This window comes from Ambystoma mexicanum, chromosome 3p (genome assembly GCF_040938575.1).
Source record: "Ambystoma mexicanum isolate Mex_15411 chromosome 3p, UKY_AmexF1_1, whole genome shotgun sequence".
NCBI lineage: Eukaryota > Metazoa > Chordata > Amphibia > Caudata > Ambystomatidae > Ambystoma > Ambystoma mexicanum.
The window spans coordinates 728148700-728173581 of record NC_090925.1 but is presented as its reverse complement, the minus strand read 5'-3'; the positions used below and the strand labels follow the sequence as shown (position 1 = coordinate 728173581).

The following is a 24882-nucleotide window of genomic DNA, read 5'->3' as shown; positions in this document are numbered from 1 at the left end:
AGTTATTTAGTGCTTTTGCTTATTCTAGAGTTAGGTGGCATCTGGTGCCTCCTCAATCACTGAGCAGTAGAACACGTGAACTTGAAACCAAGAATCTTTACCTTTAAATCTGCCTGCCCTCGAGATCTTGCGAGAGCCTTAAAAAGTGTGGCTGCCGCCTGCCCCAACTTGTGCAAGTAGTCGCAGAATGCTTGCTGCTGACTGTGCCACCTGTGACAGACACTGAAGATGAGCCAGTGGACTTGTCTCTTGTCCCAACAAGTGACCTAGAACATCCTCCTCATCTGAAGGTGGGCGGGATAAGCACCTCGGTGCGAAGCCGCCCTGCCGGGAGAGTGTAAGCTTGGGTCCGCTATTCCAAGCCCTTCACCTACCTACAAAGCACCTTGAGGCTCCTGTGCAGGAACAAGCACTAATGTGCCGGTGAGATGGTACCCTAGCGCTCCATCATGAGTGGGGCAAAGAGGCACTAAAAAAAGCTCCAGGAACCCGAGACTCGGCACCTTAGAAAGAACCATAAGGTTTTGGTGCTGAAAGAACTTGGAAATTACTTTTCCACTAATTGCACAAGATGACACTGGTCTCCACAAGCAGGGTTGTCAGCAGGTATTCCCAAGAACTTTAAATTCTCTAGGTCAGATCCCTTGGACATTTAGAGCGTTTAGCCTGGGTGCTCGCTTTCACCTAAATATTATTACATGGCATTTGTCGGTGTAATTATAGAGTTAGTCAATGTTCAGCAAATATCTGTGCCTGCACATTTTTATATTTGATATGGATATGCATTTGTATACTCCATCTCGTGGCACCTCACCATCTCTTCATGTGGAAAAAAGCCCTTGGTTTTGGGCCTTGGACTATGGGTGATCCAAGGGAGTACTAGTTTCGCTTGCTCATTTATAGGAACCAAAGTGCAGTGTTAGAAGGTAGCTTGGGTTTCAAACTCTCTTGAAATCGCTAGTTCTCCTGTGTCAATACACCTGCTCAAAGCTTGATGCGTGTGAGGTGCAGTATAAATGTGTTGCATCAAGAAGAGGACATGAAAACTAGGGCACGAGCAGGCAAGAAGGGGTAGAACCGTTCTGGCAGTGAGCATGAAGAGTCAGGGGGATTCACAAAGGTAGGGTCCCAGGGGAGGCATCAGAGATACCAGGGAAAACATATATGACTCATGAGTGGTCAGAAATGCGATATAATTAGACAAGTTGGGGCAGGGAGGAGGCCATCATTCAAACCTCACCATTTACACTAAACACTAGCCTTTGGTGAGTTATGATTAAGTCTTGCCGAGTATGAAATGGCAAGCTGTGTGCATGTGGAGGACTGGCTAGTAGCTTGCCACTTGAAATGTTTACCCCGTCCATCCACACCAATAACATCCAACCAAACGACAACATTAACACCATTGCTTCACATCTACAACAATACACTGAAACATCCTGCAGTCACTCATGTCTTCAAAAGCAAAAATGTAGCAAAACAAATCCCTCTCATGGGACAACAGGAAGTCAGTGTCACATTTAAATGTGAAGCAAAGAGAACGCTTTGTCCACACTCCACTGCTCACCAGAATCCACACAACCCAAATATCTCTGCCACATGTCGAAGTATAACGTCACACTTGCCAAAAACCATGGTCTATTAGAATACCATCACCCAACCAAATACATGCAGCAGAGCCCTGTTCTGAGCAGCTTGACAATGCCTGAAGCCCAACCCACACTCTGCAGAGAAATCAACGCTTTCTTCATTGAGCATTAAAATCAACAAGAACAGACACAGCAAGTTTATCGGATGGCCACTACGCCACAAACTCATCTAAGGTCTCAGACTTTTTCGCTAGAATCAATTACCTCTCCTATGAAGACATCTTCCTGTTCACAGTTAACAGACCTCTAACCCCCCTACTGCACATCAGTACCTCCCCGATTCAGAGGACCTTCCCCAGCACCCAGAAAACCTTTCAAATCCTCCCAGGCTTAAAATAATCCTACTGAACGCACAAACTCCCCCTACCATCACACACATACCTACACACAGATTAGACATCAGGCAGTCTCTCTTCACCCTCAGTCACATTTACACAAACCACCTCTTTCATGACTACCAGTGTGTCTCCATCCCTTGCAGCACCAACAACACCAATCAGGAAGTGACGATACCCGGTTCTAGGGTCGACAGGACAAATGGTCGACACCAAAAGGTCGACAGGTCAAATTGTCGAATTTCAATTTTTTTGTTTTTTCACTTTTTTTTTTTTGGGGGGTCCCTCCTCCAACCCCCTTTTTTTTGCTAAAAACCCCTTTTTTTCCCTAAACGAAAACCTAAAATATATATATATATAAAAAAAAAAAATTCGACCATTTGACCTGTCGACCAAATTGTGTCGACCATTTGTCTGTCGACCATTTGACTGGACACCACGATACCCTGCTAATAGCCAACAGTGGTTTAACCTGCCGTCTGAGCTTGCTGAACCAGTCCACACCTTTCAAAAAGATTTACCTCCTACTGAGGACCTGTACAGGTCATATGGGGTACATAGGAAGAGTATTTGACTGTTCATCTAATTCCTCGCTAACAGACACCCCCGTGCGTACAGATGGACCCGCCAGAGCACCTGCACGCTCCCTATGACAGGCTGCTGGCCAGCAATTCCCCCCCCCCCTATGCACAAGATCCATTGGTTTGCACATTGACTAAGCCGCCAAGTGGAAGGCGCACATCATTAAAAAAAATGATACATACGCCCAGTTTCCAACAGTACCACTTACAGTATTAAAAGTTCAAACCAGATGCCTCATTTCACTCCACGCTCCCAGCACGTGCAGCGGCCCACATCGATGGCAGCAATGCCCTATTTACTGATCTAAAAAAAAAAAAAAATCCACCCCATCCCCTCCCAATCTGAAAGCGATCCATCACATAGCTGCACAACTCACAAAAGAGCAACAAAATACAAGCTCTGATCAACCTTCACTGGTACTTCTTTCAGACCAGCACTGCATTGAAGCTCAGTCTACAAGTCTCATTACAAGTTGTCCGGTCTGGAAATAAAGTGCCAGTAATAATGTATAGCAGCACTTTTCTGGAACTGTAAACATACAAGTTTGCCGGTAGGGTGGAGGATTTACCTCCAGCTCTGAGCTGGAGGTATATCTGCCACTCTACCGGCAAGAAACTGAAGGTATAACCGGTCCGGTAACACCGGTGCCGGTAATACTGCAAATCCCTCATGGAGTCCTATAGGACTCCATGGATTGAGGATTTACCGGCGTTTCTGCAACTTGGAATCTGCCGGTAATTCCGGCAAGCCAAGTGGTGTAAATGGTACTTCAGTTTTCCGGTATCCCGCAAGTAACACCGACGGAATCCCAGCAAACTCATAATGAGCCTCAACCAAAGGACTATTCTATTTGCAGATAAACTCATTATTTCTGGCAGACTCTGTTACACCTAGGAAATACTTCCTGGCAAGATCTAAAACCCATTACACACCAAAGAAAATACCCACAAACACACCTTCTCCTGCTGTGATCCAAGCCGTTTGTGCTCTATTCCCTGCCCTCAGACTGGCACCCTCCCTACTGCTATTCAGTAAAAAGTTAAAACACTCTTTCCCAGATAGCACCGTCTGAGAAGACCAGCACCAGTCTGAACCCCCCTCGATGTTCTGGCCACAGACTCTCTGCAGGCACCCCAACAGTGTGAACAACCTATGTCAAACCACCGGGGTGGTTTAACCACCATCTCCAACTCCCAATGCACCTGCCTATCTTATGTGGTCACTTGTACTGTATACCCAGTCTGTTGTAACCATGCCTTCACCTGTAAATATAGCTTTCTGCTACGCTTCGCAAAGCATGCAGAGGATAGTAAGTGATCTCCTATTTGCAGCACAGCATCGGCATGGAACACGCTTCCTTCTAGAGCAGTGGTCTTCAAACTTTTTTGGCCTGGGCCCCCCCTGAGCAAGATTCCAAATGGGCAGTATGTACAAATGGCTATGAACTATTGCGCGCAGTCACCGTACCCTACTCTCAGCATAGTCCCTGGGCTACCCCACCTGCTCCCATCACAGTTGCTGGACTCGCTCATCCCACTCCTACCCAGTCCCTGGGCTCTCCCCACTCCATCACAGACTCTGGGCTCTCCTCACCCTGCTCCCACCACTATCCCAGTGCTTCCACCCATCATGCTCCCACCACTATCCCAGCGCTTCCACCCATCCTGCTCCCACCACTATCCCAGTGCTTCCACCCATCCTGCTCCCACCACTATCCCAGTGCTTCCACCCATCCTGCTCCCACCACTATCCCAGCGCTTCCACCCATCCTGCTCCCACCACTATCCCAGCGCTTCCACCCATCCTGCTCCCACCACAGTCCCTGGGCTCCCCTCACCCCGTTCCCAACACAATCCAAGGGCCAGTGGGAGCTGGTGAATTTTTTAAGTGGAGGGGCATAAATATTTCCCACACAAATGCCATAGCGACCGAGCGCAGTGAGGCAGCCCAAAACAATCAATAGAGGTTTGGGGGTTTTTCCCCCCTGTGAATTTCTTTTAAATAATGGGTTAAAATTTTGGCCTGAGAAGGAGAGCTGATTTTGGCAGGTGTGTAGGGGGATTGTGCAACAAAGGCATTTTTAAAATGCTTTGTTGTACAACCCTCCTTACCCCCTGCAGCCCCCACTCGCCAGAATCAGCTCAATGGACCAAAACACACACACACACACACAGACACACACACACACAGAGCAATCACTGTATCAATCAACCAGGCACCCATCACCATACACTCGCTCATAACACAAGCATACACGCATCCATAAACATATTTAAATAAAAAATAAATTAACATAAACATACCTTCTGCAGGGGCCTGCGCGTAGGTGCTGAAATGCTCCAGGTTGCTCTGTCTGTATGTGCGAGGAGTCGCAGGAGCTTCCCCTCGCACAGACAGACATGCAGTGCCCCAGCCAGCATTTCCAATGAACCATGCAAGCGTGGCGAAGAAAAAAGCCTCCAGCCTTGCATGGCTCAGTGAGCATGTGCGGCTGGGGAACTGACTTGCCAAAGGGAAACAGGAAACAGTGTTTCCCTTTGACAGTTCAGCCACCTCAGGAGCACTCCCTCGGCTGGGAAAAGCATGTGAGGGAGTGCTCAGTGATTCACTAGGCTGGCTCCTCCATAATGGGTAAGGGGGCCACTGGGTGGACGCCCCTCGGCCATTATGGATGAGCCGCCAGGCTCAGACTTGCCTATAGGGCAATGCACATACCGATAATGTTAGTGTAGGCCAGTCAAAATTGACCACTTTTCTGGCCAATGTGGGCCAGTTTGATGAGTTACTTCACTATGCAGCTAGTAGTTTTGACCTTTGTTGCTGAATAAAATATTCTTTAAATATCACAATTTGCTTACATTTTAACAAAAAATACCCCCTTGTGTCATTGGTGCCTGACACAGTTTTATGATCCAGTCCGACCATGCGAGCCACCCCTGATCTTTTCCACCCATTTTTTTTTTTAAAAAAAACACATTTCATGCTGGGCTCTCGCGCCCCTAACCAGATTCCCCCCCCCCTCCCCCGGAAGCCCTGGGATGCGGCCAAACCCCCCTGGGGGGGCACGCCCCACAGTTTGAAGACCTCTGTTCTATAGTATAGACTGAGGCATAGTGCGAGCTCCCCTCTAGGCACTGCTCTAGACGAGTAGGACCCCACAGAGTAAAGTGACTATGGAGTGTGCTCCCATCTACAACATACCATCAGCATGTAATGAGCACCCAACAGCATATTATGGACAGGGAGTACAGTGTGCGGGATCAGCTTGCAAAAAGCACAAAGCAGACATGTAGTGATCTCTATAGCATAGTATAGGGAAAGTGTGCAGGGCTACAGAGCGACCCCCATATACAACCCAGTATGGGCACAGAGTGTCCTTCCATAGAGGAAGGTGTTGACACAATTTGCACCCACCTCCAGAGCCCAAAACGTTACTAGAATAAGATCCCCTTTCAATCTAAAGTAGAGTCTGGTTGCAAACTGAGCTTCCTTTTAGAGAGCAATGTGGGGATGGAGGAATCTCCTCCAGCTCACAGCCGTGGCATTCAGCAAAGTATAGGCGTGGAGTGAGTTTCCCCCTAGAGAACATTCTGTGCATGGATTTAGTTCACCACATGCGCACGTTCCCCCACACTAGTTATATGGTCCTTAAGCTCAGTCCCCTTTCTGAGGCCTGCCCTCAGTTAATGCTGCAACTGCTTTTAGTACAGAAGAGTGGCCCTGGAACCTTTCACCCATGCCTCACCTCCACCCCCAGTTGATGGCACATGCGAGTGACCCACATATGCAGCAGCTCGAGCCTTAAAGTACCTTCTCCTTGTTGGATAGTGTAGGATGGATAAACTTTCTGTAGAGGACACTGGAGCCTTTGGTGTAAGGAGAGAGCAGCCAGATCACCAGGGCAATCTTCAGTTCAAAGTAGAAGGGAAACCTGGCAGAGAGGAAGGAACCACAATCAGGTAAGGAGGCACATACTGCAGCAGAGTAACAGAGAACACAGTCACAGAGGAGGCAACACATCCTGAACACCAGAGAGTCACAACGTAGAGGATGCCAAGGTGGCACAGGCCACTTTGGGCTACCAGGGAGAGCTGGCACAAAGCAGAGTGAGGCATACAGAAAGCTAGAAGAGAAACTTCAAAGCAGACCAGGCTTGTAGAGATAAAGACAAAATAACAGAATGGGACCAACCAAGAACAAGGTATCCCAGGCAGAACAAGGTAAACAAACAGTAGAATGAGATGCCGCATGGCAGACCAATACCAAAACAGGATACTCTCGGGAAGACATAGTGAACAGAAAGAAGGATGAGGTGTTGCAGGGTAGAAAGGGTCCACAGAGAGCAGTAGGAGGTACTTGAAGGCAGACCAGTAGACCAATACCAAACGGGACAATGTACTTTAGGGTAGAACTAGCAGAGAGGAACACAGGGCACCCCGAGAACAAGGCTTGAACAGGACAAGGTGACCAATGTCTAAACCGGACCAGCAGATAACCAATTTAAAACATGACAGGGAAGGTTCAGTACAAGGTACTCCTGGATAGACAGTCAAAAGTGCAGTATGTGGTACCCTCCTCCCAAAAGACCGGGATCAAGAGGAAGCAGACTAGGGTATAGGGTGGGTGCGGCATGTCAGAGGCGGCCTCACAGACTGATTGACTGAATTGCGGAACTCCAGGGCATGGCTTGATGTGTTGGATTGCTTTGGCAACGTTGTATGTCACATGTTGATAGGTCCTGTCTTCTACTTCATCTATCGTTTGGTGCTACAGGCGGTCAGAATAGTGATAGTGATAGGCTGGAGGCAGCCTTTATCTCCTGTGTGCCCTGTGGCCTACGTTGGTATCTGTTGGGGTAAGCTCTAGTTGGAAGAGCATGAGCTAAATTGCTTGTAAGTGAATTCTGAATTTTGTGGTTTTGTCGTTTCCTACTCCTGTGGCCATTGTTTGGCCCTCCCAGCCACTTGCAATTTTAATGGACTGAGGAGGGGCTAGGAGCTGCCACACTCATTTGTTACCTGCCAAGTCCCCAGAAAATAAGCATTTCACTGGAGATTAAATTAGAACTCATCCTTGAGTAGTGACTGTTGGGCTTAGCACCCTTTGAGATGCTGTTGGAGGGCTGCTTGCAAGTCCCAGCAAGCTTAAGGGAAAACAGTTGGCAGTCTGTAGGTGGTCAGTTGGAAGTTCCCAGTAAATTATAACTCAACCTTGAGCGGTGACCATTGGGATTAATACCCTTTGAGCCGCTCTTGGGGCGCTGGGTGCAAAACCCAGCAAGTTTTAGTGAGAGCAGCTGACAGTGTTCAGCATGAAGCCTGTGGCAAGTCCATTTTCTATTGACTAGAAACCATGCCGGCAGCACCCAAATCTTACCAACTGCGGAGCAGAGATAATACTAGAAGTAAGCAGGCATTTGAATCTAGTAACAATTAAAAAACGCATTTGTTGTAAGCTCCATGCAAATGCTACGGTTTAAGGCATTGTAGCTGCTGTACAAGACACGTGTACGCCACAGCAATCCCCAGTACAACAAAGTAAAATGATGTCATTTATGAGGTGTATATCACAACCTCTTAATATTGGAGCCCAAGCTGAATCTATGTTAGAAACGCATGACGCACCAGATCATGGAGTCTATAACATCTAACCCAGTGGACAATAATTCCCTCCTTAATTTGTGACTAAATCTACAAAGGGAGTCCATAGGAGAGTCTTTACAAGTGCTTAAGACGGCTAATTTGGCATCTTCTGAAAATATAATTAGCACTACATTAACTAACTTCTAATTTGTCCAAATCTCCCAACTTGATGCGCATATCAGAAAGGGTGTATGCCGCTTCAGCTATATAGGATACCTCTTCCTCCACCGATTCCTTGATTTTGGAATTCCATGCTGAAAGGGAATCTTTGACTACGCTCAAAGCGATAGTATCAATATGTAATAGTTTATATGGTGACCAACACATGTTAAAAGCTAGATTGACAAAATTAGTGGATCTAGTATTGGAAGCTCATAAAGAAGATTCTAGCCTTCGATCATATAAGACCAGCAGATGGCAAAAATTACAACAACTGGTCACAGGAATCCTTGGTCTTGGAAGAAATCGTACCAATAGAACCAGCACCTCATACAGCGACATCAGAAATAAATGTTAAAAGACCGATAAGAACACTGTTGCACAAGCTGGTCTTGAGTGTAATAATGAACAACCACCACCTAATAATCGTGGCTTTGTGGAAGACAAAACAAGAGGAAGGGAAGAGCGGAATTAAGATGGCAACGGGCCGACATGGATCAACCAACAACTATGAGGATTGAGCAACCTGCTAATTTCATGTCGGAACCTCGACTGACCCATGAAGCAATAGATATCACACAATTAGAGATGTCTAATCGATTCAGCACCTTGGCCACGGATCCACATGACTGACATTAAACAGCCAACGCCTCGTGGACAAAATGAAACTCTGGATACCTGGTTTTATAAACATGGAACCTGTCCGACATCTGAATCACAGAACAAGGCCCGTGATCATGGCTGCTCTATTGTTAGTGAGCTTATCAAGCCTCAAATTTAAACCCAAAGAGAAACAGGTTTCAAAATTATGGTTCATGAAGTTTTAGCTACTGATAACAGTGCTTTCTTAAATCAAACCCGAAAACTAGAGATTTTTCAAAGTATTCCTCAACTGCAATTAATTTCAAGCAAAGATATTGTCTAGGTTGAACTTCCACTCAGTTATAAAGAGGTGAATTGGGGACTAGTCCATTTGTTATCGCCGGACTTTCTAGAATTTATTATGTCCAACTCACAAGAATTCCTTAATGGAGGGTATGATCTCTGGCAGGTTCCAGCACAGGCCCCTAAAACTATAGTGCCCTGCGTTGAGCAGAAGAAAAGAAAGATTGCCCCCAAGTGGTGAATTGGAGAACATTATGGGTAAATTGATCCTGGCCCCAGAGGGCGTTACTGACTTTTTAGATAAACCCATTACTAAAAATAGTGATCAACACGCCTCTCACAAGGTACCTTAGAAATTATAATTTGGAAAACACTGGGCTATAATTCATTTGCTACTAATCCTATTGGACAAAAGTAGGGGAATCAGATGTTTTTTTTTTTGCAAGAAACATGGTTAGTAAACAAATTTTACCTAGATGGATACCTCGATATACCTAGAGCCCCTATAGTTCAATTACGAGGTAGGCCCTCGGGTGCTCTTATCAGAGTCAATAAGAGCTTGGCATTGGAAGAGTGTAATCTGAGCTTCAATTTTAAACATGTGCTTGCCGGAATTGTCTCTCCTAGGCTCCTTACCACCTCTGGCTGCACATTGATTGCCAATATTTATGATCCACCAGGTAATGAAAACAATGAAGAGATCATTTTATATGTTGAATCGATGCTTAGTGAATGGCTCATAACCAAACTGGGAGGCTCCTTTATAAACATGGGAGACCTCAATTTTCATAGGAAACCCTCCAGGCCGACCAACCATGTTAGGGACGTGGGGGTCCGCTTTTGTAAAAATATACATGAGGTCACGCCACTAGATATGGCCATGGACCAAGAAAATCCTAATTGTGTAGTCAGTAGATGCGAAGAATTTCTTTTTTAGTTGGAATTTTCTACAAATGTATATCGACACTCTAACAACAAATAATAGACCATATACATGGTCCAATGGTAAACATTAGTCTTTGATTGATTACATCTTTATTCAAAATGATTTGCTAAAACATATACAAAATATTGAGCTTATTTCTAACACCCAGACCGATGACTCTGAAAGTAAATTTAGTATCTCTGAAATTGTGGCCAAGAATGTGATGTGTTTACCGGGCACCTATATTACAAACAATTCATTTAATCATATAATTTGGCCCCCAAAAATGTTTAACACATTTAATAAGAAAATTAAGGATATAAACGCTTATTTTTCAAAAACTGAAATTGTCGATTTCAGAGAATAATTTGACCAAATTGAAATAATAGTGGAAGGGTAATGGGAAAACTAAAAAAAAGTTACCTCTTACACTATTAGACCTGGCCACATCTATGACCTTGAAATTGCTTCAAAAAAGAAGAAATATAGAAAGAAAGTTTTCAACATAAAGAAGCAATCCCTTCCAAAAAGAGTTATGGGATCCAGTTTAACCAAACTTAATACGGGATATAGGACCTGGATTCAACCACAATCAATGGCCACTGTACAGTGGCATTTGATGTATAATGCACTATGACACCATGATTATCGCAGGTTTTGGACCATCTACAACCGCCAAATAATGACAACTATTAAGAATGAAATAGACCCAATATCCGAAAAAACGTGGGAAAAATAAGTTATCGAACTATACTTCCGCAGTGTATTGACTGAAGGAAGTATATTAAAATCTAACCCAGTTTATTCTAAAGAGGGATTTATAATTTTGGCTGAAGACATTGAGAAGTGCATAAATGCATTCAAAGGTTCCAGAGCCCCTGCAACAGACAAGATAGCAAATATAGTGTACAAAGCAAACCCTACTGGATGGTCCACGATCTTGGAAAATATTTTTCCGTCATAATTAATACCGGCTTCATCCCCAATATTTGGAAATAATCCATTCTTATACCTATATTTAAGGGGCTTAGATCATTAACTGAAAACTACTGAATCTTAGCAATTGGCAACTCCCTGTCAATAATGTTCTGCCAATTCATCTTAAAGCGAGTCAACAAATGGATAACAACTAATGATATACTAAAAAAAATGACAGGCTTTCGTAAAGGGATGAGCACCCTTGCTAACTTCATCTTTTCTAATATCGATGTGCAAGTGCAAAAAAAGGGAGTCCTTCTACATCGGTTTTATAGATGTATAAGAAGGCATTCGATACAGTGAACAGACAGAGTATGGTTAAAACTGTTTTGCTGGGAACTTGATTATACCACACTTCACTTTATTATGGCACTATATTCAGATACCTCGGTTCAGATAAGAATCAACCAGGAAGGAGAGCTGGGGGATGCTATTCGAATAAACTTTAGTTCAAAACAAGGCTGCCCTCTAGCCACTATGTTATTTATTTTATATTTATCTGACCTGGAAGACTCATTAAACAATTGTCACAATTTCCCCCGTAAAATTGGAAATCAGTCCGTCAGTTGGTTATCCTTTGTGGACGACAGTCATTTTAGAGCACACTCAAATCAGACTCTAACGTAGCCTGAAGGCTCTCCAAGATTATTGTAAAGTTAATGGACTACATATTAAATTTGTGGAAAACTAAAATCCTGGTAATTAACGGAAAAAAGGATGCTGAAACTAAGAACTTTATGTGGAAAATCGAGGGATCCACAATTCAAATCGTATCCCCATATATCTACCTTGGTATTCCTATTTATGATACCTTCAATTTTAAATCGATGGCTAATGATTCACATGTAAAGCCACAGAGAATTCTATGCGACCAAGTCATTAATATTCCACAAGGGTGCTATTCAATCAAAGGCCTACTAAAAATATGGAATGCTTGCATTGTCTCTAGCACCCTCTGTGGATTAGACAATTTCCATGATCAAGAACTTGATTGGTTAAGAGTGCTCGAAGGCAGAATTTGGCAGAATGTCCTTGGGGTTCTCCCGAACAACCTAGTTGAAGCCCCATGCAATGAACTGGGACTCACATCCATGCTTTCTCGCTGCAAGATATGGCAGAGTATACTCCACCTGCAAATATGGGATTTCAATGCAAAGAATGAGAACATCTATGGTCTATTTAAAAGGCATGTTGGACTTGGTTACCCCGTCTGACATATTGAAGAAATGGCTTGGTGACATAAAGAATTTTTATGTGAATGTAGGATTTATAGCCGAGTTCCCGAGTAATATTGACCTTGACATCAAGCAGATTTGGAAAAAAGGTGCAGAATGGGATAAGATTCATAACATAGACTACCCATCTATTAAGTCCAGGTATCAAATGTATACTATGCAAGGATTCCCGATGGGAAACCCTTTGAGTACATCTATAATGCACGTCATAACATGATCCGACATTTTACAATGAGGATCCGGTTTGACCAGTTGTGTTCCATGGAAAGGCGAGGTAGCTGGCTGAAGATTCCCTATGGGAAAAGACTGTCGTATTTGCAAACTACATATTGAAACAGTGCGCCCCCTGCTGGCAACATTGCCAAGTTTAAGCAATGTATATACCAAGGGCTATAGCAATGTGGTTATGGACATAGCAAGTTAGTGTACGGATCAATTTTGGTCACACCTCTATTCAGGAAGCACTTTTAAACTAAATTATCTGGCATTTTATATATGGGAATTGATTAAACTAGAGTATCTTAAAAGCAAAGAATGAATCGGGCATGTACATGTAATTGATCATTTTAAAAGTGATGACATGCACTCTTTTGACTAAGTTTTATATTGGTGTTTTGCTTTAATATTTTATATGAAATGTTATGCAGTTTATCTTACGATATCTTTTGGCTAAATGGTATATTTACCAATAAACCCAAATACATTTTATTTTTTTAAAAAAGTATAGGGTAAGAGAGAGTGTAATGAGATACCCTATAGAAGAACAAGGGAAACAGAGGACATTAAAGTATCCCAGGGCGCCCTCATTACGAGTTGGCCGGTCTAGAAATAAGGTGTCGGGCACCCGGACCGGCCAACTCCACGTCTGCCGGTAGATCAGGCCCCTACTGGCAGATAAATGCCTGAATCACTGGCGCCATTATTAGCAGTGCTGGTGATTCGGGCAACCTCATCCCATGGAGTCCCATCACGGAAAGGGGAGTTACCGGCATCTCCGTCGCCTGTAATATCCCGCTAACACTGAGATATCGGGCAGCGGAGACGGTACGGTAGTTACCCAGTATCCCGCTGGATTTACTAGCAGGGGAAAACCAGGGAACTAATAATGAACCGCAAAGAATGAGACTAATTAGTCTAGCGCAGAATGAGGCCAAAAAAGAACTGTCCGAGGACCGGCGGGAATACAGGATCCAGCAGAGAGCAGGACACATCACCAATGCACATGGTCCATGCTCCGACAGCTTTGGCCACCAAACGAAATGACAGGCTTTCAAAAGTTAGGGAGGAAACGTAGGATCAAGGAGATATTAAATCTGAAATAAGAATGCCTTAACTATTTTGTAAACAACTTATTTCCTGGGCTTCTTAGTGAATTGTAGTTCATCTCCCTAGTGGAGCCCAACATGAAAATAACTGGGTTTGCTTGCTCTTCTTTGAAGATGTGAAGAAGAGCTGTGGTGAAGCAATCGGGTTCGGGTTACTTGATCTTTGTGCAAGGCCAACATCAACATTCCTATGTTTGGTCCCCTTTTGTAACGGCACAGTTGAGCTAAAACGCCAGAATGGAAGACAACGCAGAGTGCTCCCCAGAGGTTCAGAAGCATAGGGGGTGAGGCTTTTTATCCATTATCGTTTCCCTTTCTCAGCGAGTCTCCTTGAGTGGGATGAGGAGAGAGAGACCAGAGTCCTGACCATGCTGTGCCCAAGATGCACCTCAGGCATGAGACCGAACAAGGACGAAACGCGTCTGGTGGCTCTGCTCCCAAACAGAGGCGTCTTGGCCCAGCAGAGCAGGCTAGACGTCCCACTTGAGAAGGAAGACGCCTGGCTCAAATAAAAAAGTCAACTTCTGTAATGACACGTTAGAAACAATGGAATGTGGTAGAGGAATTCCCCGGGGTAAGAGGCGTGAACTCAAGCATTTCTATGCACCAATCTTTGAATTTATCACCAGTTCCCATTACATATAATTCATGGATAGTTTCAGTTTGTTTGATGTCTTTACCTGTTTACAGGTAACAATAAAAGCATACAAATTAAAACACAACACAGTGACAAAGATGCATGCATTAAAAAAACACTGTCCGACAAAACCAAATAAATATGAACACGCTGGACTTAAAATGAACATCCTTTAATACACATCCTCATTTAAACACAATATTTTAGTAATCCTACATACTGCTGCACTGTAATTTGTTAGCATCCATCTTAGAACAGAAAGCACAAAACACAGTTGAAACTCCCCTTTAGCACAAGCCAAAAGCTGCCTTTGACACAAACAATTGTTCGTGTCCAAAAATAGGTGTAATAAGGGCTTTCTGCTCAGCTCTAAGACAAGGACAAGCCAACAACACGTGTTGCAGAGATTCAATTACGTTCCCACAAAATCAACAGAGCCTGCCTTACCTACGCTCCATCCTTGAAGATACCACTGGGTGGCATCGCCCCAGCTGGGCACAGGCACTGATCTAGTTAAGCAATGTCACGTGCTATCATTGACCAAGCTCCACTGTCTTCTTGCCATTTTTAACTGACTGAATTTTGGCATGACAGTATCTTGACTACTTAAGACACAGAAATGCCATCATGTACTGCATCTGCACTGGAATGTATTATAAAGGCACACAAGGCCCTCATGAAAATAAAAGAAAAATTAACCCCAAAGAAAATAGAAAAGAGAGCAGATCATCATGTACAGCATACGAAAGAGCAGCCACCATTTTGGCTCCAACTGATGTTACCGTAAATCTTATCCGCCGAACCAAAATCAAAAGGTGATTTTCTAACGAAAAGGCAGTGCTTCCACATCCGACCTTCCAGTCATTTGCAAAATGTTGCCTTCAGACCGCTTCATCGCTAAACACCTTAGAAAACTGTGAAACCATTTTAGCCTCATACGCCTTAAGGAATGGCCGAAAGAGCACCCACCCCAGCTGTAAGCCGTCACAATAGCCCTTGGAATTCCCCTGCTCAGGCCTGATGATAACTCTACTTTGGTGTCACTTTCATCCTCTCTCCCTGACCCCGTCTACCCCCCACAGTGGAAGTGGGAGCATGGGAGCCACAGCCACTGCAGCTGCATCTACTCTGGGCAGGGTCGGACTGGGCCATACAATGGTCTCGGGCACCAATGAAAAAGAGGCCCACAGTTGCAAATGTCTATTCGTTCCTTTTGTGACACTGTTTGAATAGTACCCAAGGGGGAGTTGTTTGATAAAATGTAATGCAAATTGTGCATGAATTTTTTTTTTTATTCAGGAACATTGTTCAAAACTACTAGCCGCATAGTGAAATAACTAATCAAACTGCACAAACTTGCCAAAAAAGTGCCCACTTTGAGCCCCAAACAAAAAAAATGGCCCACACCAGCATTTAGTGTTTTTGGTTTGGCAGTGGGCCTATTGCCCTATAGGCTGTGATAGTCACGTGAGGCGCATGATGACGTGGTCGGAGGAGACCACGTGAGTGTAATAAATAAATGAGAGCGAGAAAACCTGCCATGGCAGTCTCCGCTCTGACACGATAACCACCATGTGTATAAAGAATATGTATTCGGCAACACTGGTCAAAACTACTAGCAGCATAGTGAAGACACTATCAAACTACTGGCCCACATTGTCCAAAGAGGTGGCCCACATTGTCCTGGCCCACATTGTCCAAAGAAGTGGCCCACATTGACCAAAACAACAGGGTCACGCGAGCATTTTGAATTTTTAGTTCAGCTATGGGCCTATAGGCCAGTCCGAGCCCGACTCTGGGTGAGCTCATAACGGGCTTCGCCAGTGTTAGGTAAAATTTCACTTACTGCTATTTTCCCTCTATTTGTAGACACCCCACCCCACATTTTTCTTTTCTTGCAGCCTCCTGTCCTGACTTTGACAGTGAAGCATAGCCTTCAGCTGCACTCCACTGGGCTTTTCGTTCATCATTATGGGGAAACTGACTTGTCCTTCAGGCAGTCAGAACTGAGAAACTTTGTTTCTCATAGTCTTATGACTGTGTTGCCCCTTTTGGCAACTGTATTTCAGAGCACAATGTACATTACTGTACCGTGCACTGGGGTCCTTGCGTTTTTGGGCCCTAGACATCCCTTAAGGATTTTTTGGTAACTGGACAATGTGCCTAGGAGTAAACTGTTGGCAGCAGAAGCTTTTTCATGTTTTTTTACATTTCTTTATCAAGTTTGGCTCATGACTGTGGCTAGTGTCCATCATGGCCGTACCACAAGGTCTTTTGTCTTCTCCTTTGGCCATTTTGTCTGTTGGCCTTTCTCCTAGTATTTGAGACCAGGGGAGTCCTTATTTGGGCATGCATTCACCCAAGAAAGCCAGCGCTTTTCGTGGACTAATGCATGTCACATGTGTGGGTACCCAGGAAGTGGGCTGGGACTGCCTGGCCCCAATCCACACACTACTGGTGCCAGGATGTCTGGTGTGCACGAGAGCCACAGTGGTCCCTGATTGAACCACTGCTGGCGTGCATGAGTGGGACAGAGGTCTTCCTTGGCCAGCTGGATGTGAGCACTCACTGGTCAAGGGGGCCCCGAGTGCAGACCTGCAGATCACGCATAGGTCTGAATCGACCAATACACAGAGCCAAGTATCCAGAGAAGCTAAGCAGATACAACGACTATCCATAACCACGCAAAGAAGGTTTGGCACCCTGAGCCTGCTGTTGTCCCGGTAGAGGCCTGCTTTGCGCTCGATCTCCGAACACCTGCAAAGGTGCTTCAACACCTTGGAGTGATGGGACCAATCACTCTAAACGCCTCCTTGTTGCCCTGTAAACGAGCCTCCTTTGAAGTGTCCCTGTGCCCTCCAGTGGACTGACCAGCTTGCACCTTGGCACCTGCGTTGGAGCGTTGCTACATCGAGTTTTGCCTCGAGCTTTGGGGAAATGCTAGTTCGCACGGCAAAGCATCTCCTTGCCAAATTTCGTTGACCCAGCTGTTTGGGCCATGAGAGAGGACCATGCGTCAGGCCACGAGACTCGAGTACCCGTGCGTCACTTACAACAGTGGCGGTCGCTGCTCGAGACTTTCCGCCTTTCTTCATGTGTCCTTAGACCAGCTGCCTCGGTACTTTCTTTGTCCTGTATTAGTGATGAGAGATCCAGCTCCAGTGTAAACCGGACCCGCATCTGCACCTGCAGTGCCTTTGCACTTTGAAGCTTAACCAAGGAGGGCATTTCATACCCCAATGCGACCATCTCCAAGCCTGCCAGGTTTGGACCCAGAGAGAGCTAAGGGCGGTGAGTAATAATACCACTTACCGGTGGCCCCTAGTTCATCCAAACCGTTTTCACACATAAAGGATCCTTTGTGGTACTTACATTGGCTTGCTTCCTAAAGCTGTCCGAAGGTTGGGGACAGCCCTGTTCTCCGCAGCAGATCCTCCTCTGACTCTCGGAACCGAATTTTCACACTCTAGAATCCTCCTGCTAACTTTTCCTTCCCATTAATTATTGTCCTTTGTAAGCTTTTTGCATCACCAAACTTGACACAGAGCACAAGGCTCCAATCTTCGTAGGGCTGGACTTTTTAAATTAGGGATATATATATCAAGAGTTGGCCAATGTATTAAAGTTTGTCTGCGTTCCCTTTCGACAGGTTTTGGCGGGAAGCCCCACTTTACCGCATCGACCAAAAAGTGATTGTGCATATATTTTATATAGTGTGTGTTTAAGTAGTGATATTACTGAGTTTGCCATTATTCACTTGTGTTTGTTCTGGGCCTAATAAACTATATATTTTTGATAGACTACTGTCTAAGGGAAATTCTTGTCGTCCTACTGTGTGTGCTCATCAAACACCTCAGATCACCCCCGCTACTCCTGAGACTTAGCCTTGGCTCCTGTCCAAGCTACTTTGAATGGTACTGGCTAAGTTCACAGAAGTGTTCGTTGTTTCTCTAACAAGGGTGGCACCTAAACATCTGTTAACCAGAGCAGAGTTTAGAAATCCATTTTAACAACCAGAAACATTGAACATGCAATCAGACGAGATGACTATTGGAAGCCCCAGCTACGCCAAACTCATGCTCCAGTCTCCGACACCAAATAAAAGGCGTGAATACGCCGGTCCGAGTTCTCTCCAGTGCATTGTGAGGCCGTGGCATAGACAAGCCTGCGGGAGACATCAGGGATGCTTCCACAGAGCGTTGGTGGCCACATGCAGGTGTTTCCAATTCTCATGGCTGTGGGCAAATTCACTGATGGCCAGGGAAGTAGGTCTTCTCCCACTCTTTCTTACCCTAAAGAGGTTGAGCTGCCAAAGAGTCTAAATATGTGTTTTAGTGATCTGGTTTAGGAGACCTGGGGATTGTAGGATTGGTGGTTTTCATGCGAGTGTTCTAGCTGAAGGAAGGGGCAGCAGTGCTGTGTCCCAGGAGATCCCTGTGTAACATCTTGGGGGGCTGCATCGTCATACATAGAGAGTCCCCTGCCCAAAAGATCCACGCACTGCCGGCACCCAATGCCAAGCAAGGGACTTGAATTGCAACAGCCATTGAGTGAATTTGCAACACAAATCAGCTGATATCGGCATTAGGTTATAATGATGGTGTCTGGGTCAAAAACATTTAAAAATCTCCTCCTATCTCCATTTTACAAGGATATGGTTAGTAATGTGTCCCGAGATGGTGTAACAGGTATGGTAGGCAGGCATGGGCAAGGGGTCAAACTGACCATGCTAATTCTCTTTGACTTGTAGGCGCTCTGTCCACACTTACAGTAAATACATGTTGGAGTTTAGTTTAGAATCTAGAGTTCATTTTTGCTGGACAAACCAGGAAAGCAAGACAATGTAGATTCCATGTATACTATAATTACATACATATCTGATGTACGGGGTGGCCTTATCAGAAAATGATTGATCCCGGTGAAGTCCTAGAGCTCTGCAAACTAAAAACTGGTACATGTGGGGCCTAAAAAATAATTTTAAATATTTTGGGTGGACTCCTTGAAAAGTTGTGGAAGAAAAGATCTATTAGAAAATAAAATAATAAATCTGTAGTTTCCAGTAGAATCCACGCAGAGCTAGCTGACTGCAGCTCATCAGGCACTGCAGGGGGAGGGGGTGTGGTTCTCTTCGGGGAGACTGCCAGGCATCATGTGGGTGGAGACTGCTTACGATAGCAGAGGACATGGTCTCTGGTCATAGGGAAACAGGTGCATGCCTCAGGTATGCTAATACTACTGCCTAGGTTTTGGGGGCTGAAGAAGCGTTCAAATCGGTCTTGACAGCTATTATCGGGGATCCTTACACTCCTTCTGGGCAGGGTACAGATCAGCTGGTCTTTGGGTGAAGATGTATACACTATATAATGGGGGGCGGCCATTGTGCCAGGCAATCCAGTGATGGGGGCCTGTGCCTGCAGAGCGTCAAAGCGCTTGCAGTACTGACAGCACAAGAGAACAATTGATGCTTAAAGCCATCTGTGTAGCCCCCCGGTCTCTCTCTCCAAGGCTATGGTGGCCTCCATCTCGAAGGCATTCTGCAGCTCTGCTCTTCCGAAGGCATCCGACCCCCTCTCCCTTATCTTCTTTCAAGTCTGCCCACGGTTCCTTCTGACACTTTCAGTGGCTCCCTGGCTTAGAGTCTGGCCCTGGAGGTTTCCAGGTGATGTCGCCGCGGAGGGATACACTTTCTCGCCACAGTCCCCATTTTGAGGGGTGGCTAGATGGAAGGGGTGGGCTCAGAGCATCCTCCATCTTGTCAGACATTAATGTGTTAAGAGAAGAACGTATGTAACCATTTGCACAGCAAATAGCACTCTCCTGAGAGATGCGTTTTTAAAAGTCAAAATAAGGCCCTTATGTTTCATAGGGATTGATTATAAAACCGTAGAAGGTCGCAAGTCTGGCTGTGGCGGTCTTCCAAGGGGAAGTGAGCTAGGAATGGTATAAGATGTCACTGGGCTCGCAAGGGACACCACCCCCAGTGGGGACATGCTTACTGTTAAGGAGTCCAGCAATTATTAGGAATTAGGGGACGACACACATACAATGCCCTACTGCGCATGTGTAACACCCCTCCAGGGCCCTTGATACACTGCACGTGGCCACAGTAGATCCAAGAGAGGTCTTTGGGCTCCCATTGAAATGCATCCTTAAATACCCCCACCCTCTGACCTCCTTACAGGGTTAAATACTATCTCATGGGCGGCCCCCATGCAAATCCTTTTGTTGAAAATCCTTTTTATTTTTACAAAACGGTATCTTTCACAGTGTCAGGAGGATGCAAGTACTCTGCATGCCGGCGATGTTCACTGGCCACAATCGGATGACGCGCCCTTCTCCGGCTGTCCTAATGCACACGCTACTCTAAACCTGCAAACAATTCAGCAAATGTTTATCAAGTTACTCCCAGGGCTTTAAGTGGGGTAAGAAATCGAGGGGGGCCCTCCTTTGGGGGCGTGGCTTGCAGGATAGGCGTGGCCTAAAAGTACACAAACCATAGTAAGGTACGCAAACAAAAATATAAACGCATGCAAGCATTTATATATTTGTATGCGTACCTATGGATTGTGTACTATGCAGAGGCGTTGCTAGGGGGGGTGGATAAGGGGGCTATAGCCCTGGGTCTTTTGGTTGTAGCCCCGGATAGAAGGTCAGGTGCTACAACCAAAATGCTAGCTAGCCCCTAGTCCCTGCCTGTCCCGACATTAGCTTAGCCCCTGATCTTTCCCAGACCTAGCAACACCCCTGGTTCTATGCAAGCCATATATTATAAACCTAGAAATACGACCAGGCTTGGTCTGTTTCTGCTCTTCCTTTCACTTCTAGTCCACACTGTTTTGCTTTTGCTCTGCTGTTCTATATTAGTTATGCTTCATTCTGCCTGTAATCTCTTCCTGTTTCACCTTCTCTTGCTCTTCACCTCATTTTCTGCCTCAACTTTCTTTCCTCTTTCACCCCTCCTTTCTCATGCATCGCTCACACTGCCTCTCTCCAGCCCCTCTATTCCTCTCTCCCTATCATTTGGAGCGCCATTCTCTGCTATTATGCCGGGGTTCCCTCTGTTCGTCTATCCTGCTTTCCTTTGTACTTGTCTCAAACTCTTCTCACTTACTGACGAGTTCCCGTTCCGTCTCACACTCTTTACCCCATTACGCCCCCCTCCACTCATCGCTCATGTTCTCTCCCTCTCCCTCCTTCTCGCCATTCATTTTCTTTCACCCTTCGTTCTTACTCTTGCTTTCCCTTCTCCCAATTATTCTTGTGCCTCTTCCCCTGCTCTCACACCCCATTTACCCAGTCATATCTCATATCTCTTTTTATCCAGTTCTGTCACACTTTCTTGCATGTGCGTCTCACTCGCTGACCACCCTTTTTCTCTCTATCCTTGTATTTTTCATAAGGATCCTTTAGCATATTAAGGATGCTATATTCAAATTGCTTTATTTAACATAAATGTTGAATTTTACTGAAAAGGTTGCTTAAAAATGTTTTTGAAAATGTGTTTGCCATTCGGCACGCTTCTCTGTTTCTTGCCTGGCAGCCACAACTGTCCCAGTCTTTTGGAACAGGCAGAGGCCTGAGCTCCCGTTTCTAATAAGATGAATGCTTCCGAAAACACAAAGTAAACAGGAAACACACCAGGCTGTTTATTTTGTACATCTTTCAACTTATCCCCTTCCTCCCATAACAACGACCATACCACACAACAAATAGAAACGGCCCACCAGGTGAGCCAGCCCCCAAAAAGGTTTCCAACTACATTAAATGAAGGGCGCACTGCGGATAATAGAAAGCAATTGCAGCAGGTCATCAAAAGGCTGCAGGCAGCCGAGTCCCTGCCAGCGAGTGTCAATGCATGACAATGGCAATCAGCCCCAGCTTCAATGTGTGTAAAAAAGCTGTCAAAGGAAGGACGATAGTTCTCCTTTCATGCGTGTGTTTACAGGCTCCTGAAACAAAAGGACAGCAACTGCCTCTGGAGACCCCTTGCGCGAGGGGTCACCAGAGCCAGTTATTGTCAGAAGTGCCAGCCAGTCACAGCGGCGCTGTGGCTGGCTGACACTTCTGTCAGCTTGGATAATGTGCCCGGCCAATGTTGTGGTGGGATGAGGGGGCCCCAGCAGGGCCCCGGCCATTCCTGCCTACATTTGAAAAACAAAATTCCTGAGATTTATGCCCCGCCCACAGCCACACAAGACTCCGCCTATTTGCACGCAACTCGGCCCACACGCCCCGCCCACCTTTCAAAAAGGTAAACTCGGTTGTTGTAGCCTTCAGTTCGCTTACTATAGCATTGAGTGAAAATAATTCACTCAATGCTATAGTAAGCAAAATGAAGGCGGCGCTGCCGCCGAAATAATACTGCTTTCAATCCATGTCATTGGATGGTAAGCATTACGGCGGCGGTGCCACGTTCATTTTGCTTACCATAGCACTGAAATCATTCATTCAATGCTATAGTAAGAAAAATTAAGGCGGCGCCACCGCGGAAATAATGCTGCTTTCAATCCATGTCATTGGATTGAAAGCACTATTATTACGGCAGTCGCATTGAGGGAGGAAAAAAAAAGTCCGTGAATGCTGGCCGCCAGCAGCGGCCTCATATAGTGGTGCAGGCACATTTCACGCCGTTTCCGGGTCCCGCTCACTTCACCCGGTTGGCTACCCGCGGCAGCCAGTCAGGTGGAAAATATAACAGACCCGGAAACAATGTAAAAATTCCTGAGATTCAAGGGACTTTTCCGGAGAAATGAGATTCAAAGGACTTTTGCAGAGAAATGCTTAAAATTTCGGAGTCTCCGGAAATATTCCGGATGTTAGGCAGGTATGGCCCACTTAAAGCACTGCTTACTCCTTTGTTGACAAAATGTGCCATTATTTGCCGGGGGCGACCATGTATTTGCCAGTTCTGTCATAGAGACATCTCCTACTTTCACGTGTGATCTGCTGATGTGCGTTAAATGGGAGTGCCGTGAGCTGCATAAAGAGCAAGAGCTAAACCACTTTTGAGGGCAGTTCTTCTATGGCAGTGGAAGTACTCTCGTTGGTGGGGTTTGGAAGGGGACTTGGATGCAGGCTCGGACTGGCTTATAGGGCAATAGGCCAACAGCCGAACCAAAAACACTAAATGCTGGTGTGGGGCCATTTCTTTTGGTTTTGGTCAAAGTGGGCACTTTTTTTGGACAATATGTGCAGTTTGATGGGTTACTTCACTACGCGGCTAGTAGTTTTGACCAGTGTTGCTGAATAAATATTTTTTTAATGCACAATTTGTATCACATTTTATAAAAAATAAAAAAAAAACTTGGTACTAGTCAAACAGTGTCACAAACGGAATGAACAGCCACTTGCAACAATCTAACACTTTTTCATTGGTGCCCGAGACAATTTCATGGCCCAGTGTGACCCTTCTTGGATGTGTTGGTGCAACAGCAGAGGGAGCACTGGACATTCACCAGTGAAGCATGAATACTTATGGGATTGTTCGTCCCTTGTTCCCGGTTCCCCTCACATCCACTCTTTGACACACATGCTCCTATGGGTTACATTGGGGAAAGGTCAGCCCTAGCGAAAGCCCGCTTCATTGTCTTGGAGTCAACACAGAATGTTGGGGTCCGCTTTCTCCCCGTTAGACAATAGGCGCCTTTACTCAGCATGAACCCAAAGGAATTAATTACCCAACCTGTGCAGCAGGTGGGGAGTGAGGCAGGTCCTTTTCACACAGAATAATATTCCCCCAAACTATAACTTGGAAAGCAATACTGGATGCAGTAAGTAGGTGTTGGTGTCAGGGGAGGGGTTGGTTCACCCAGCCACCACTTGCGGCCTCCCAGCAGACAGGCCCATCCCACCACACAGCATTAGCGCAGCGTGCAGACATACTGAATCCCCTCTCATAAGCAATCGGATAACTGGACAATCAGCAGTATATGAAGAAACAGCACTCTGCAGTAGCTCACAAACCTGCAAAGCCCACCATACATCCATTAAACACATTTTACGCAGAACCCCAAGATCTGGCTGCCACAACCCACAGATAACGTTAGATGATGTTTCTGAGTTGTGTTGCACAGTAAACACAAGAGCTGGGGGAATGAATATGTTTGCTATTGGGAAGCTCAACAGAAGAGACAGAAACTCTTCATAGACAATCGACCCAAAACAATCAAAATGGAGACAGGAGAGAGGTCCAATTGATTTGTTACAGGATGCAAAACATGATAATGTACATATGTTCTCATGGGTGTGGGGGGGGAGGCGCACTACCACACATGGGATTTGTGCAGATCTTCCTCGCTAGAGAATTTCCAGCCACAATGTACTCACCATGAGAGTATGAGATCAGTCGCTGTTTCTGCGGTGGAGAAACAGGCAAACACAATCCAGTACATCATCCATTTCACCTGCAAAAGCAAACCGAATATTGATGAAGCTTCAGAGCAAAACCAGCAGAGCTCCAACACAAAGACACAGAAGAGCCCTCAGTAAAGAAGAGTAAGGTGACTACTACAGGAGAGAACACAATGCAAG

At 45.4% G+C, this 24882-nt stretch overlaps 1 protein-coding gene across 1 annotated transcript in view; it reads right to left on the bottom strand.

The window, feature by feature from the left end:
* Nucleotides 1-24882, bottom strand: part of LOC138580775 (receptor expression-enhancing protein 2-like) — a 238275-nt gene that overhangs the window by 96166 nt on the left and 117227 nt on the right. Inside the window, exons 3-4 of the mRNA XM_069651589.1 lie at nucleotides 24679-24755; nucleotides 6377-6497 (exon numbers count right to left, since the gene is read on the bottom strand). Of these exons, the coding sequence (XP_069507690.1) occupies nucleotides 6377-6497; nucleotides 24679-24755 (198 nt within the window). The remainder of the gene's footprint in view (nucleotides 1-6376; nucleotides 6498-24678; nucleotides 24756-24882) is intronic.